At 45.2% G+C, this 15,605-nt stretch overlaps 1 protein-coding gene across 2 annotated transcripts in view; it reads right to left on the bottom strand.

Moving 5' to 3' along the window:
- Positions 1–13,470, bottom strand: part of tap1 (transporter 1, ATP-binding cassette, sub-family B (MDR/TAP)) — a 68,442-nt gene extending 54,972 nt beyond the window's left edge. Inside the window, exons 1-2 of one of the 2 annotated variants that reach the window (XM_084337452.1) lie at positions 13,227–13,470; positions 10,685–11,016 (exon numbers count right to left, since the gene is read on the bottom strand). In XM_084337452.1, coding sequence (XP_084193578.1) covers positions 10,685–11,002 — 318 coding nt within the window. In that variant the 5' untranslated portion in view covers positions 11,003–11,016; positions 13,227–13,470. The remainder of the gene's footprint in view (positions 1–10,684; positions 11,017–13,226) is intronic. The other variant, XM_084337453.1, reaches the window with a different exon arrangement.
- Between the last annotated feature and the right edge of the window lie 2,135 nt (positions 13,471–15,605).

The following is a 15,605-nucleotide window of genomic DNA, read 5'->3' as shown; positions in this document are numbered from 1 at the left end:
ATTTCCGACGCCTAAACAACACCACGACCCCGGACCGGTACCCCGTCCCGCATATACAGGACTTCTCCGCCCACCTGGCGGGGCCCACCATCTTTTCCAAGGTGGACTTGGTGCGGGGATACCACCAGGTACTAGTTCACCCACGGGACGTTCCCAAGACGGCGGTCATCACTCCTTTTGGCCTGTTCGAGTTTCTGCGGATGCCCTTTGGCCTCAAGGGGGCGGCACAGACTTTCCAGCGACTGATGGACTCGGTGCTGCGGGATATGGCATTCATGTTCGTATACTTGGACGACATTCTCGTAACCAGCACGTCTGCAGAGGAGCACCTGACACATCTCAGGCAGTTGTTTGAGCGGCTCAGTGCACATGGGCTCATTGTTAACCCCGCCAAGTGCCAGTTTGGCCGGTCGTCTATTGATTTCCTCGGGCACAGGGTCTCAGCAGAGGGAGCCGTTCCACTCCCTGCCAGGGTGGACGCCGTTGCCAGCTTTCCATGCCCCCGCACCGTGAAGTCCCTGCAGGAGTTCCTAGGCATGGTGAACTTCTACAACAGGTTCATTCCCTGTGCTGCTCACCTCATGCGCCCCACCCTGCGTGGTAAGGACCCCAAGGCCGAGGTGGACTGGTCCCCGTGTACCGACGACGCTTTTTTGGGCGCTAAAACTGCACTGGCCAATGCCGCATTACTGGCACACCCATTTCCTACCGCCCCTATCGCCCTCACAACCGACGCCTCAGACTACGCAGTGGGGCCAGTGTACGAACAGTGGGTGGGGGGGGGCTGGCAACTGCTTGCTTTCTTCAGTCGCCAGCTGCGGGACAATGAAAGAAAGTACAGCACCTTTGACCGGGAGCTCCTAGGCCTCTTCCTGGCCATCAGGCAGTTCAGATTCCTGCTGGAGGGCCGACGGTTTACTGCCTTTGTGGACCACAAGCCACTCACCTTCGCCATGGCCACCGAGCCGTGGTCAGGGCGCCAGCAGCGCCAACTCTCCGCCATCTCCAAGTTTACCACGGACTTACGGCATGTCGCAGGTAAAGACAACTACGTCGCTGACTGCCTCTCCCGGACGGTGGTGGGGGCCGTCCACTTGGGACTGGACTACGCTGCCATGGCTGCCGACCAGGCCACTGACAAGGACATGCAGGCCTACCGAACAGCCGACACTGGGCTAAGGTTAGAGGATGTGCAGTTTGGTATTGCCAACACCATGCTCCTCTGCGACGTCTCCACCGGTCAGCCCCGTCCGATGGTTCCCGCTGGCTGGCTGCGGCAGGTATTCGAAGCCATCCATAGCCTGTCGCACCCGGGGGTGAAGGCGTCAACTAAGCTGGTCAGTGCTAAATTCGTCTGGCATGGCCTCAGGAAGGACATCGCAGCCTGGGCCGGCTGCGTGAATATTAAAGGCAACCAACTTGTGTTCGGCTTTTCTCTGATTGGCCGCGCCCCCCCGCCCCCACGCGCAGGCAAGCGCAGTTGTCCCACGTCCCAAATGAAATCCAAGGAGCGCAAGCGAGCGGCAGCGCGGGCAACCAACTTGTGTCAACCAACTTGTGTTCAGCTGCGGTAGCAGTGGAGCGCTATGAAATGCGCTGAACTAGAAAGCGTAACATTATTATGTTTCGCGTCACTGTACATCACTTCAGCTCCAGCAGCAGCAGCACCGTTGTACTACCAGATTCACTAGTGTATAAACAAAGCCCATACAGCAGGGCTGTACGCTAAGCTTTTTCACTAGGGGCACACTTGCCCCTAAATGAGAAATTTAGGGGCAAAGAATATTTTTTAGGGGCACATTTTTTAATAACTATTTTACCATTATAGTAGGGCTGGGCGATATGGCCTCTAAATGATATTGCGATATTTTTTGGCCATATCACGATACACAATATATATCGCAATATTTTGACATTTCCTAAAGCACTTAAAAATGCTTGATTTAACCCTTTGATGCATACAGTCACGCCAATATGATGATTATAATAAGTCCCTGCAACATATGTTTGCATTATTAAACCATGAAGATGCTTTAAAAAATTATTTAATGAAAATGTACTAAGAGTAGTCTACTGACACACTAATAAAAAAAATTATTTACATCTAAGACTATTTATATAAAAACTCTTGGGTGCCCTTTTTTTGCACAGTACTGTGTTTTCTATCCACTTTAGCCAAACACACACACACACACACACATATATATATATATATATATATATATACTACTGTGAGAAAATAATAATTACACACAAAGGGATAATGGCTTATAGCAGACTTAAATGATTTTAGAATATTTCAGATAATGAAATTAAATGTTTATCATCAACTATCCAGTTAGTATTTATACTGTCTGTAACGTTTGGCTACTTTAAATCATTGAATGTAGAGAGAGAGCGAGAGAGAGAGAGAGGGGGCGAGAACGCACAAGAGAGCCAGCCCCCCCCCCCCCCCCGGGTTTTGTTCTAGGTTCGCGTTTTGATCGTCTAAGCTGCCGTAGGTGATGACGTCACACTCGAATGTAAACAGGAAGAGTCTAACACGGAGATGGAAAGTCACAGTGGATGATATACAGAAACGAATAACTAATAAATATGAAGTTATGTTTAAACTTCTGTTGTCAAGCGTTGTCACTTGTCAATATAACCCACCCCCTTTCCTCACTTTTCCACCGTCCCTGCTTCACTCAGGACCACCAGCTAACGTTAGCCTATAGCTCCGCCGTCCCTGCTTCACTCGGGACCACCAGCTAACGTTAGCCCATTGCTCGTGTCAATTAAATTGCATGTTATTAAATATCCGCGCTGGTCTGTCTAATGAAATTACAACCGCAACATTATGTCGCCTGTACAGCCCTGGTTGTAGGCTAATGTTAGTGTAGTGAAATGCGAATGAAGGGGTGAAATCACTATTCGCAAGCTTGCGAGTAGATATAATTTTTCATTCGCACCGGCCAAATTAGGGGGCAATTTGCGACGATCTCGTCGCAGCGTACAGGCCTGTACAGTTATGAAATGCGCTGAACTAGAAAGCGTAACATTATTATGTTTCGCGTCACTGTACATCACTTCAGCTCCAGCAGCAGCAGCAGCAGCACCGTTGTACTACCAGATTCACTAGTGTATAAACAAAGCCCATACAGTTATGAAATGCGCTGAACTAGAAAGCGTAACATTATTATGTTTCGCGTCACTGTACATCACTTCAGCTCCAGCAGCAGCACCGTTGTACTACCAGATTCACTAGTGTATAAACAAAGCCCATACAGTTATGAAATGCGCTGAACTAGAAAGCGTAACATTATTATGTTTTTCGAGTCACTGTACATCACTTCAGCTCCAGCAGCAGCAGCACCGTTGTACTACCAGATTCACTCGTGTATAAACAAAGCCCATACAGTTATGCTCATATTTTGCGAATGCATAAACTATATCTTAAATTATGGCTATGTGTCTAATATGGCTGTCGCTTATCAATGACTTCGTGACAGCCATATTAGACACATCGCCATAATTTAAGATATAGTTTATGCATTCGCAAATATGAGAGCTCTGTCATTGAAGTGGGTGGTGGCACTAACAGTAGCGATTTTTATTGTTTTGTCATGACCAAACATAATCCCAACATAGATAGGAGGTGTACTGTATGTCAAATGTCGGTCATGTGGGCATGGTGGAAGAGTTTAGTACAGTCACACAACAGAACACCAGTGGCATTAACCAACAAGGGCGCTCCTCTCAAGAGTACCTGGGGGAGCCTCATGCGCATGCGCGTCTGCCGCGTCTCGCCGCGTCTCTCGAGTCTCTCTTGCCGCGAAGGGCGTGTGCTAGTGGATTGATTGATTGGCCGTGTGGCCAATCAGAGAAACGCTGAACGAAAAGCTGAACACAAGTTGGTTGCCTTTAATATTCACGCGGGCCGGCTCCTGCGTGGCGTGCCAGCGTGCAAAGATACACCGTCACACCAAAGTGCCATGCGTGCAAAGATACACCGTCACACCAAAGCCCCCTTGGCACCGTTCTCGTGCCGGAGAGGTGCTTTGACCATGTCAATGTGGACCTGGTGGGTCCCCTGCCCCCCTCCCACAGGTTCACTCACCTCCTCACCATGGTGGACAGAACCACTAGGTGGCCGGAGGTGGTCCCGCTGGCATCGACCACATCCGCCGAGGTGGCCCGGGCGTTCATTGGGTCCTGGGTAGCCCGTTTTGGCACACCATCTGACCGGGGCCCAGAGTTTACGTCCGGGCTCTGGACTGCAGTCGCCGAGGGCCTGGGAGTGAAGCTCCACCGCACCACAGCCTACAACCCACAGGGCAACGGCTTGTGTGAACGGTTTCACCGATCTATGAAGGCTGCTCTGCGGGCCAGCCTTACGGACTGCAACTGGGTCGACCGGCTTCCCTGGGTCATGCTTGGCCTGCGCTCCGCCCCCAAAGAAGACCTGCCGGCCTCGGCTGCTGAGCTGGTGTACGGACAGCCGCTGCGAGTCCCTGGGGAGTTCATCCCGGATGCCGAGGCTCCCTGGTCGGTCACCTCATCCTTTCGCGTCCTGGAGGCGGGGCCTAAGAACTTCATGGTCGACATTGGAGGAAGGTCAGAGCGGGTATCGGTCGACCGGCTCAAGCCTGCCCATTTGGACCTAGACAGGCCAGTTGAACTGGCCCGGCCCCCGCGGCGTGGACAACCCCCTGCCCGGCCCCTGCCAACTGCTTTTCCCTCTTGTCACCTCATATCTCCTGAATCCCCCCCACACGCCCCAATCCCCACCTCTACCCCTGCACGGGTGATACGGAGTAGTTTTGGGCGCCTGATCCGCCCCCCGCCTCGTTGACTGTGGATGATCTTTTGGGGGGTTATTGTGAATTCTGGGGGGGCCTGTGTGGTGACTCACTTATCACGCACAATTGGTGCAGACATTCACTGGACTTGAGGAGCGGAGGAATGCTCCTTTAAGCCTGGGGATTCTGGGAACGGGGTGGGTATTTGGTGACGTATATTATGTCACCTGTCAGCTGTCAGCTGGCTGCTGTCACTTTCAAGTAGTAACGTTAAACGTCTCTGCACTCTGTTTGATGTATGTAATTTATGTTGGGAAGTAAAGGAAAGACTCGACTACCGTCTCCCGTTTCATCCTTTCTTGCGATCCCACAGTCTCATCAAAAAACAGACACGTGGTCAGTTGTCCCTACTAACACAATTGGCAGTGTTAGTGGGTGGGAAGCCGGTGGGGTATGTGTCCTGGTTGTTGTAAACGGCGACTCCTACTGGTCAGTCGGGGTGCCTGTGTTCAGTAGGGAGGGGATCTGGGGGAAATAGCGTGAATGTCAGATGAAAAGAAGCGGCTGGTGACTCCACATGTATCGGAGGAGGCATGTGGTAGTTCTACACCCTCCCCAGGCCGACAGTGGGGCAATGCGTGCAACGACCAGGAAGGGAATTGGCATAATGACTCAAATTGGGATGGGTGAAAAATACAGAAAGCCCCCCCCCAAAAAAACAGACACGTGGAATAAAACACTGTAGGCCATAGGTTTAGCTATCTAAAAGCAGGATATACGTTTTCTCTTATTAGCTACACGATAATCTGCCAAATCATTCTGACTAGCCACCCAAACAACTGCCTCTTTGCACTACTGCGGCCAGGCAAGCGCTATCGGACTCTCATGGCCAGTACAGAGAGACTCAAAAGGAACTTCTATCCCCAGGCCGATGCTCAATGTGGACTCACTGTAAGGGGGCTTTCACACTAGCCATTCGGGGTCGAATCAGAGCACGATCGCACCAAAATAGAGTGTGATGAGAACACTCCTCCCCGTCACCGGGGACGCTGATTCTCTCCAAGACGGGACCGCTGGAATAGGTGGTCTCGGGTGCGCGCCAATGTCCCCGACGATGGAGCGGGGCGTGGTGTGCAAGCAAACCTGTAATGCTTTCATGCTTGCTTGAATTTTGGGCAGATAAAAACATACAGCAACAACTGGATAATACCCACAAAAACTATATTTATGGGCAATTTGGCAAGTTCAGACCTCAACCAAACAAGCATGTTGAGCCTCACGGCTCAGTGAATCGATGAAAACTTCTAGATGAAGCCATGTTTCAAGCCCAAGACTTCCCTGGCTCGCATACAGTTAGGCCTGGCAATTTTTTTGCCATTGCTATACATTGGTTTCTTGTTCGAATGCATTTATTTAGACTGATGTATTTTTCTTCCACGAAAAATGGAGCCTCTAAATAATTATTGCCCAAAACATAAGCTGTAAAAGATAAGCTAAAACGCTACAAAGCCACTTATTCTGAGATGATAATTCATGTATCTGGATAACCAATGCACGGATTTTGTCGAGGCAGGTAGCGTTATTTCGGGAAAATTGATATCTATAGTCTGGTATATTTTTCGTCCACGAAAATTGGAGGCTGTAATAATTATTATTGCTCGAGAGTCTCTATGAATAATAATAATTAGAGCCTCCATTTTTCGTGGACGAAAAATATACCAGACTATAGATATCAATTTCCCCGAAATAACGCTACCTGCCTCGACAAAATCCGTTCATTGGTTATCCAGATACAGATGAATTAGCATCTTAGAATAACAAATAACATGTAAAAGACAAACGCAACATCCAATTGGGCTTTTCTCCAGCACGACCAGCACGTCTTTCGTTGGATTGGCATGTCTAATAATGCTGTTATTAGAAAATGTGCGTGCATGACTACAACAGATCAGTCAACAATGTCGAGCTAAAAGTGAAGAAGATGAGGCTTCAATATATTTTCAGTGGTTTAATGCAGTGGACAGCATAATCAGCCAAAACCAACCAGTGATCCCTCCATTGTTTAATCACTACCCACAGTAATGTGGCCGGTTATTAGCCCATCCAACGCAAGGGAGCCCGACGTTGTGACTAGTTGTGTTCAGCAGGACTATAGCGATCAAGTATATACTGTATGCAATTATCTTTTACGTTGTTCGTTATATGTTTTGTCTATCGGTCTGTAATCTATGTGGTTAGCGCCATAATGTTTTTAGTGTAGGAAAATTATCCAAAATCCCACCTGTATCTAACCCATCGTGTAGGTTTAGCTGGTACATTACTTCCCGAGGTATAGCGAAAATGTCCTGTGTAACTGTTTTGGTTAATTCAGAAATATATAGACTATAGAGAATTGCTCTCCTCAATTGTGCCTGGGAGCGAACCAAGACTGCAGTGTGTACACAAACCAGAGGGGGGAGAGGGAGGGGGGGGGGAGTTTGCACTCAAGGACAGAGCGAGGACGGAGCGGAGCACCCATTCCTAATGAGAAGACACCCTTAACACAATGGGGACGAACAACGGATATATACGTGTTTCGATTCCACCCTTTGTGGACAGAAGCACGGATCCTAGTGATGTGACGTTTGAAGCGAGGCTCCGGAGCTTGTGTCGAGCAATCCAGCTTTTTTAAGTGGAGCCTGTATCGAAGCGCGTATCAGGTGACGTACTGATGACGTCCGAAGCCTCACTCCAGGGGGTACCGCCCCCGAAGCCTCACTCCGCGTCACTGATTCAGGAAATGGCTTCGGGGTTGGTGCGCAACGCGTCTCCAACACGGGATCATCCCTATGTTCCCCGGAACATCCCCGCAACACAAGTGTCGACATAGGAATTCATTACGAGTTTCTTTGCGTTGGAGAATCCCGTGGAGTACTGGGAAAGACAAATAAATGTGTATCCTAATAATCCCAACATATATATAACAGATGGTAGCGCGAGGCACTGTCAGTCACGATGGACTTCAAGCGTTGTGAAGTGACTGGCGAGTAGCGGTACTGCGAGTTAAACTCACTCCACTTAAAAAGACACACTTTACACGTCATGAAGAGTGAATTCACCTTGATGTAGCGGTCTGTGCTGTCACCTGTCGCCCGTGTCACGGCAGACCCGGGTTCTAAACTCCCTCGGGGCATCGAAGAAAGTTAAACACAACGCAAAAAAGGTGACCATATGATATCATCTCCGTTAAATATAAACTTGCTGTAATGTCCAACTTGCTGTGCCTAATCTGATCACATCTGTATGATCCAAATGCAGGATGGCATGTCGATTTTGAGTTGCTTTTTCTGAATAAAAATGAATGAAGCAAGCACTTGTCCCTGCCATCATTCTGTTAGAAAAACACACTATATTAAATTATAGAATGTTGTAGTAACACAAGCACTTTCTCCTCTGTCCCTGCCATCATTCTGTTAGAAAAACAGACACATTATTATTTGTTTATTGGCATCATCATCACTCTGCCTGTTCTACATTTATTGTCCACTTGATGGCATAGTAGAGCAAATGCACCATGAAGCTTCGACACATGTGTGGTACTATTGGATGGAAAGCCTCAATGCTTCATGAAGCTTCATCTCGCCATCACTAACGGATCCGTGGCAAGTTGTTTTGGCTTTTATTCCATTTGAATAACCTATTCAAGGTCGCCGAGCGGCACTGCAGATGTACCCTACTCTTTGAATTCGAGAAAGTGCAATACCGGCCAGATCCTCTTAGGGGCGCTATCGCGATAATGAAGTGTGCCCTGTGGCTGAACGGAGCATTTTTTATTTTTATTTTTTTACTTTCAATGGAGTTTTCAGTTAGCTGGATTCTGGATGTGCAGCATGTAGCTTGGATTACGTTTTGGATTGCGGATTTCACTATGCAATAAGGGAATTTATCATCAGCCAATGGACATATCGATCTACCAGATGGCGATCGATAACGGGGAAATGCTCGGGGGGATCCAACTGTAGCATCTGTATAACGGAAATGCCATTGGATATAACGTTAGCAGCTATTAGCCATTTATCTCGCCTTCCAGGAAATATACTAGACCAAATGCCGTATAACGCTTATATTCACAGCGCTATAAAATAAGAACGTATTGATGAAAAAGTTATTTCTTTAATCCATTTTGAAGGGACGGTTTATGGTCCCAATTGCCAATGAGAATGGACAGATAGCAATACTATAAAGTATAGATTTAGCTCTACAAACAGCCCCAAGTCTGTTTACATTTGCCGGTCCTCTAGAGATTTATTAGACACATCCCAATGGCCCCGAATGTGTTAACTAGGGATGCCCCCCGGACCCCGGTTTTAAACGGGAACCGGTACTATATTAGAAAATACCGGAGTATTTATAAGCTCCGACGTCCTCGGTACTGCTATCGATACTCTAGAGAAATTATTATTATTATTATTATTATTATTTAAAAGTTGCGAACGATCTCTCCTCTCTCTGTCTCTGCACGAGAAGCGAGTCGCAGCGAGTCATTATTACACACACTCCTCGCGAGTCGCGCTACACATACATACGGGTACTCCTTAATGAAAGCGCTGTCAATAGTATGCAGCTGCAGCACGTCAGACCGCAGCGCTTACAAGCCCCGCACATACAAGCCCCGCACACCTGATGTGCTGCAGCTGGAAGCATCTCAGCGCTGTCTCCGTGCTGACGCGCGCTGCACACAGACACAGACAGCTCTGCATGGACTGAGTCGTGATGGCGGATAGAGCGAAGCGTTCACAAGTGCAACAAAACATTTGCCAGTAAGGGTGGCAATACGAGCAATCTATCAAAACATTTGTTTGCAAAACACTATATTAGTTTGCAGAAATGCGCCGTATTCGACTGCCTTGCGCGCAGTGGTCCATCTGCATCCACGTCCACTGCAGCCGGTAAGCCAAGATACGAAGTTTCCTAGGCTAATAACGAATTATTACAAATAGGCTAATAAACAAAATAATTGTTTAGCTACAAATACTACAATCTAAAAACTTTTTATAGATCGTCAAGCTGAGGTCAGCCACCAATGTGTCCCAGTGAGCCCACCACACATCCTCCCTCTACCTCCACCACCCAAAGTCCTTTCTCCCTAGCAGCTAGAGGAAAGATGACAGAGGATAGGGTGAACGAGTGTCACAGGGCTGTGACAAAGTTTGTTGTCAAAGGCCTGCACCCGTTCTCTACAGTGGAGTCCAAGGACTTTAGGTAACAACTAATCATTCAGTGTATATCGTTTTTTTTGTATACATAGTTGTCTAACTTGTCTGTTGTTGTTATAAGTTATTATTGAAGCAGCTATTCCCACCACTCCACACAAATTTACAATAATTCAATCATTTCTAATCTTTACTGTAGGGAGATGACCAATGCTCTCAACTGCAAATATAAAAATCATAAAAAAATTATCAAAAAGAACCGATAAGAGTATCGATAAAGTACCGAACCGTTAAGCAGTATCGATAGGAGTAGTAGTATCGATAAAATCCTAACGATACCCATCCCTAGTGTTAACACTCATCCATTCTACATTCACTGCACACAACAACCTCACGCACACATTCACTTTAAACATTCACTCACTTTAGACATTTAAAACATTACACCATATTTGTATCTATTTATTCCTACAAATCTGCACCTCTTCTACCTCATTTAGCTTTTTTTGCATTTAGTATATTTTTGTTTTGTATAGTGTTTACTCTTTACTGTATGAAGCACAATCTTAGGAGGCTCATACAGAATCAAGCATTTCACTATAATGTACATGTACCTCATATGTGACAAATGAAACAAAACTTGAACTTGAAAATGTGGGTCCTATGATTCAAATTGCAACTGACTTCAAACACAGAAATATAATCACCCACCCCTTGCCAAGAGTGCCACCCCCACAGCTGGTCCAAGGTGGACTGATCCAGCGCCCAGAGACAGCTGATGTAAATGGGGCAGTGGAAGCACAGGACCACTATGCTCTGGAGCCCCTCCTGGAAGCTCCACGGCAGGTTTGCCTGGTAGGTTACGGCGAAGAGGAGCAGGAGGCAGGCTCGGATCAGCCCTCCACCCCACAACGTGATGAAGGGATGTGCGAGGAGGAGGGTGGAGAGCTGGGCCCGGCGGATGGCCTGCACCACACACACATCCAAGCATGTGAAGAGCAATGGGGAGAAGTAGCTCATTTTCTGCATGCCTTTTTCAGATTCTACAGGGAGGAGAGAGAATGAGTGATTACATCACCACTGAGAGGTCTACATAGTACACACCAGGGGTGTAAAGTACTTGAGTAATTGTACTTTGTTACAATACTTAAGTACTGTTTTTGGGGATTCATACTTTACTCAAGTATTATTAGGTTTGTATACTTGTTTTTTTTTCTTTTACTCAATTACATTTCAGAGGAAAAAAAATACTTTTTACTCCTTACATTTAAAATGCAGACATACAAAGTACTTTTTACACCCCTGGTACACACACACAAACCAGGCCCAGAGGTGGAAAGTAACTAATAATATTTACTCTAGTTACAGTAACTGAGTAGATTCTAGGGGTGGAATCACCAGAGGCCCATGATACGATATTGTCATGATATTAGAGTCACGAGATTGCGATATATTACCTTTTCAACAGAAAATTATGTCCCCAACGAAAAACATCTGCAATAAAATACTTTGTCTGTTGTATCCAATAAGATAACGTTTATCAGTTCAACTCATTCCAATCATTTTTATTGCATTAAAATGTGGTGTCACTCTATTGATATAATATCAGCACGCAAAATATTGCTGTATCGATTTTTTCCCCACCCATAGTAGATTATATAGGGAAAACACTTTTAAGGACTTCATATTTGCGTAACGTTACATTTTAAGCATTTACTTTTACTTGAGCAAGTTATATTTTTGGCCATACGAGTAGTCTTTCCTATAGTAAAATGGAAATACCTTAACTACTACTGACACGCTTTGTAGATTTGAATAAAAAAAAGACTATCCCCAAACGTACTGCGGTCAAGTGAGCCGTCTTTTACTTTTGCGTGGTCAAATCAGCCGCTCCTGTTTTTGCTGATTCTGAGGACTTTGAAACTCAAATTACTCAAAAAGTACACAGTAAAAAAAATTCATATAATTTGTACAAGTAGTCTAAGAAGTACTAAGTACAACCATGGCAGTTTCATAAACTGCTTATGGGAGAAATTGTTTTTATCCAACATCAAAGTTAGTCGAAAATGCTGATTCTGAGGACTTTGAAACTCAAATTACTCAAAGAGTACACAGTAAAAATATTTCATATAATTTGTACAAGTAGTCTAAGAAGTACTAAGTACAACCATGGCAGTTTCATAAACTGCTTATGGGAGAAATGGTTTTTATCCCACATCAAAGTTAGTCGAAAATGCTCATTGTTCTATAAAAAGGACTTTTAAACTCAAATTACTCAAAGTACACAGTAAAAGTAGTTAATATTATTTGTGCAAGTAGTCTTGAGAAGTATTAAGTACAAACATGGCAGTGTCATAAACTACTTATGAAATAATAGAAATTAACCACATGCCATCCTTTACTTTGAAATCCTCACCGGAAGTGTTCCTCTGTGGAATTGTCTGTTTGATTGAAAAGTTTATTAACAGATTGCAGAATGGGTACAGTACAGTACAGCTCAATACATACAATTGTTAAGGGGATGCAGACCAGAGAAAGACTTTCGTCTTGTTTACATCAGGGTCCCCCATTTTCAATTCATCATATTTTTATGTTAGCTTTAGTGGTCGAATATACTGCGCGTCCTATTGATTCGATGTTCAATCATACTGCACATACGAAACGTCCTATTGATTCGATGCGCATTCAATGTCATATTAAGTATTTCTGTAAGATCTACTTGTGTGAGACTGTGTTCAAAAGTCACGTCGGTTCATTACAACAGCGTCCGTCCTATTGATTCGATGCGCATTCAATGTCATATTAAGTATTTCTGTAAGATCTACTTGTGAGACTGTGTTCAAAAGTCACGTCGGTTCATTACAACAGCGTCCCAGAATTGTTGTTTGAATGCATTACCGTAAACCTGGAACTAATCGCGCACTCGAAAAACAGGAGCGGCTGATTTGACCACGCAAAAGTGAAAGACGGCTCACTTGACCGCAGTTATCGGCAGTCCAAAAACTGGGACTTATAGTAACGGATCAAAATATTAAACTAACTTCTGTTTAACTTGAGTAATGTAGTGCCGTAATGTAGTCACTACAGTAATAACGTATATGTAAGTACTCTTTCCACCTCTACCCACAATAAATAATAGAATATGTGATGGTGCACTCACTCTAAATACACGTATCTGAAACCTCAAGTTAAGTTTCACTTTGACAGTAAACAGATTAACTATGCATAAACATAACACGACTTTCACTTTCACCTTTAGTAACGGCGCATTGTTGCTCAGCTGTAGAGCGAGTCACTCACTTTGCAGTTAGTCTACTTTAGCACAGTGCTTCAGAATGTTTAACTTTCTACCTTCTTGTTAAAACGTCGATGTTTTTCTAAACGAATTCTCGTACAGACGGTGGCATTCAAATATTATTTCCCATGCCGTGGTATTTGTATTTCAATAGTCAAAATCGAAGACACGATTTGGGTCGGACCCTTTTGCGACGCGAATGATTTTCTCCTTCCGCCTCTCAGGAAACTGGCGCATGCGCACGTGGGGGTACGCTTTTTGAATAAGGGAGACCGTGATTGATTGAATTGATTGAAAAGTTTATTAACAGATTGCAGAATGGGTACAGTACAGTACAGCTCAATACATACAATTGTTAAGGGGATGCAGACCAGAGAAAGACTTTCGTCTTGTTTACATCAGGGTCCCCCATTTTCAATTCATCATAACATATCATACATGACATACAGATAGACAGTACTACTACATCTATACATTTATGACATATCAGATTTGCAAATACAGTACTGTTTGTGATACAAAAGTGTCCAGAGAAAGAGTGTATATACATTTGACATAGAAACTGTGCATTGGAGGAGGTTGGGTAGGTGGGGTGGTGTAGGGTGGGTGGATGGGGGCTGTACATTGGAGGTGGGGGGGGGGGGGGGGGGGGGTGGGTAGGGGACACACACACATTGTACACTGTACATTGGAATACTGACAAAGCCATACTTGGTCATTTACTGTACAACTAGGTTAGGACATTTGTAGGGGCCAGTTTCGAATTGCAGTCTCCCGTAGGTGTTTTTTGAGAGTGTTTTTGAAAGTGGGTAGTGATTCACATTCCTTTACAGCTTTGGGTAGGGCGTTCCACATTGATGTGGCATAATTGCGAAACGTGTTTAGTCCCTTGTTTGAGCCGAATCTGGGTTTAACATGATTTGTGGAGCTCCCTCTGGTGTTGTGATCGTGGTATTCACTGACCTTTGGAAAGTATTGATTGATGTATTGATTCGTGTATTGATTGATTGATTGAAAATTTTATTAACAGATTGCAGAATGGGTACAATACACTAACAGTACAGCTCAATACACACAATTGTTAAGGGGATGCAGACCAGAGAAAGACTTTCGTCTTGTTTACATCAGGGTCCCCCATTTTCAATTCATCATATAATGACATACATGACATACAGATAGATAGACATACTGCTACATCTATACATTTATGACATACCAGATTTAAAAAAAACAGTACAGTTTGTGATACAAAAAGAGAGTATACATTTGACGAAGAAACTGTACATTGGAGGGGGTGGGGGGAAACTGTACATTGGAGGTGGTTGGGTGTGGGGGGGGGGCTGTACATGGAGGTGGTTGGGGGAGGGCGGTTGGGTAGGTGGGGTGGGGGGGGGGTAACTGTACATTGGAGGCGGTTGGGTTAGGACATTTACTGTACATTGGAGGGGGTTTGGTTAGGACATTTACAGGGGCCAGTTTCTAATTGCAGTTGTAGTATCTTCCTAGCTTAACCTTCGTACCCTGCGTTGTGTTTAAACCTTAAAAAGCTCTTTGAAGTACTACTGAGCTACCACTGCAGATAACCATGTATATGATGGTTTCTGCTAGTACACGGCGCGGCCGTTGAAGAAATCGAGTTCCGAGCAGTTTGAAGAGAATCCGCTTTTAATGAAAAAGGATTTCAACAGATGTTACAAAAGAAATATGTGCAATGAACCTACGAGATGCATCCAATATGCCGGAGGATCGTAGAATTCAGACTAAATTCTCAATAAAAAAGCTTGCCTATAAACATTCTCGCGTCTCGGCCTCTCCAAGATGGTAGATGCGGCGCCGTCTCTCTGCTCGTGGTTTCCTCAATATCTAGTGGAGAAAAGGGTGTGTATTCTGCTAGTTGTTTCCTGGTCTTGTCTCGTGGGGTTTGTGTCCTCTTCTCCCATCGAGGAGTTTGTCATATTCAAATCTAAGCTCCGCCTCTAATGTTACGACAGGCGGGCGTGTCCAAGAACTCGCATCGAGCTTTCTAATTGGAGAACACTTGTTTTAGCTCTCAATAGGCTAAGCCCTACAGTGACGTTTAAGACTGTATTTATTACTGGGCGTTTTTCCCGCAGTTCCAGATGCCCTATTAGGTCACAGAGTGGACTCAAACGGTCTTTCTTTGATCTCTGTTACATCTGCTGTCTTTTGTCTTAGAAGAGACAGAAGCCCCCCTTAGTGGGGCTTTGTCTGGCGCCTTATAAGGCCGTTTCTTTAGTATCTTTGTATATTCAATCTGTCTGACCAGAAGGTTCTCTGGTCGCTTGGTCGATCTCAGAGCTGTAAAACCACACATTT

Source organism: Notolepis coatsorum (assembly GCF_963971535.1).
Source record: "Notolepis coatsorum genome assembly, chromosome: 20".
Lineage (NCBI taxonomy): Eukaryota > Metazoa > Chordata > Actinopteri > Aulopiformes > Paralepididae > Notolepis > Notolepis coatsorum.
Note: the sequence above shows the minus strand (reverse complement) of the source record. Positions and strands in the feature narration are given on the sequence as shown.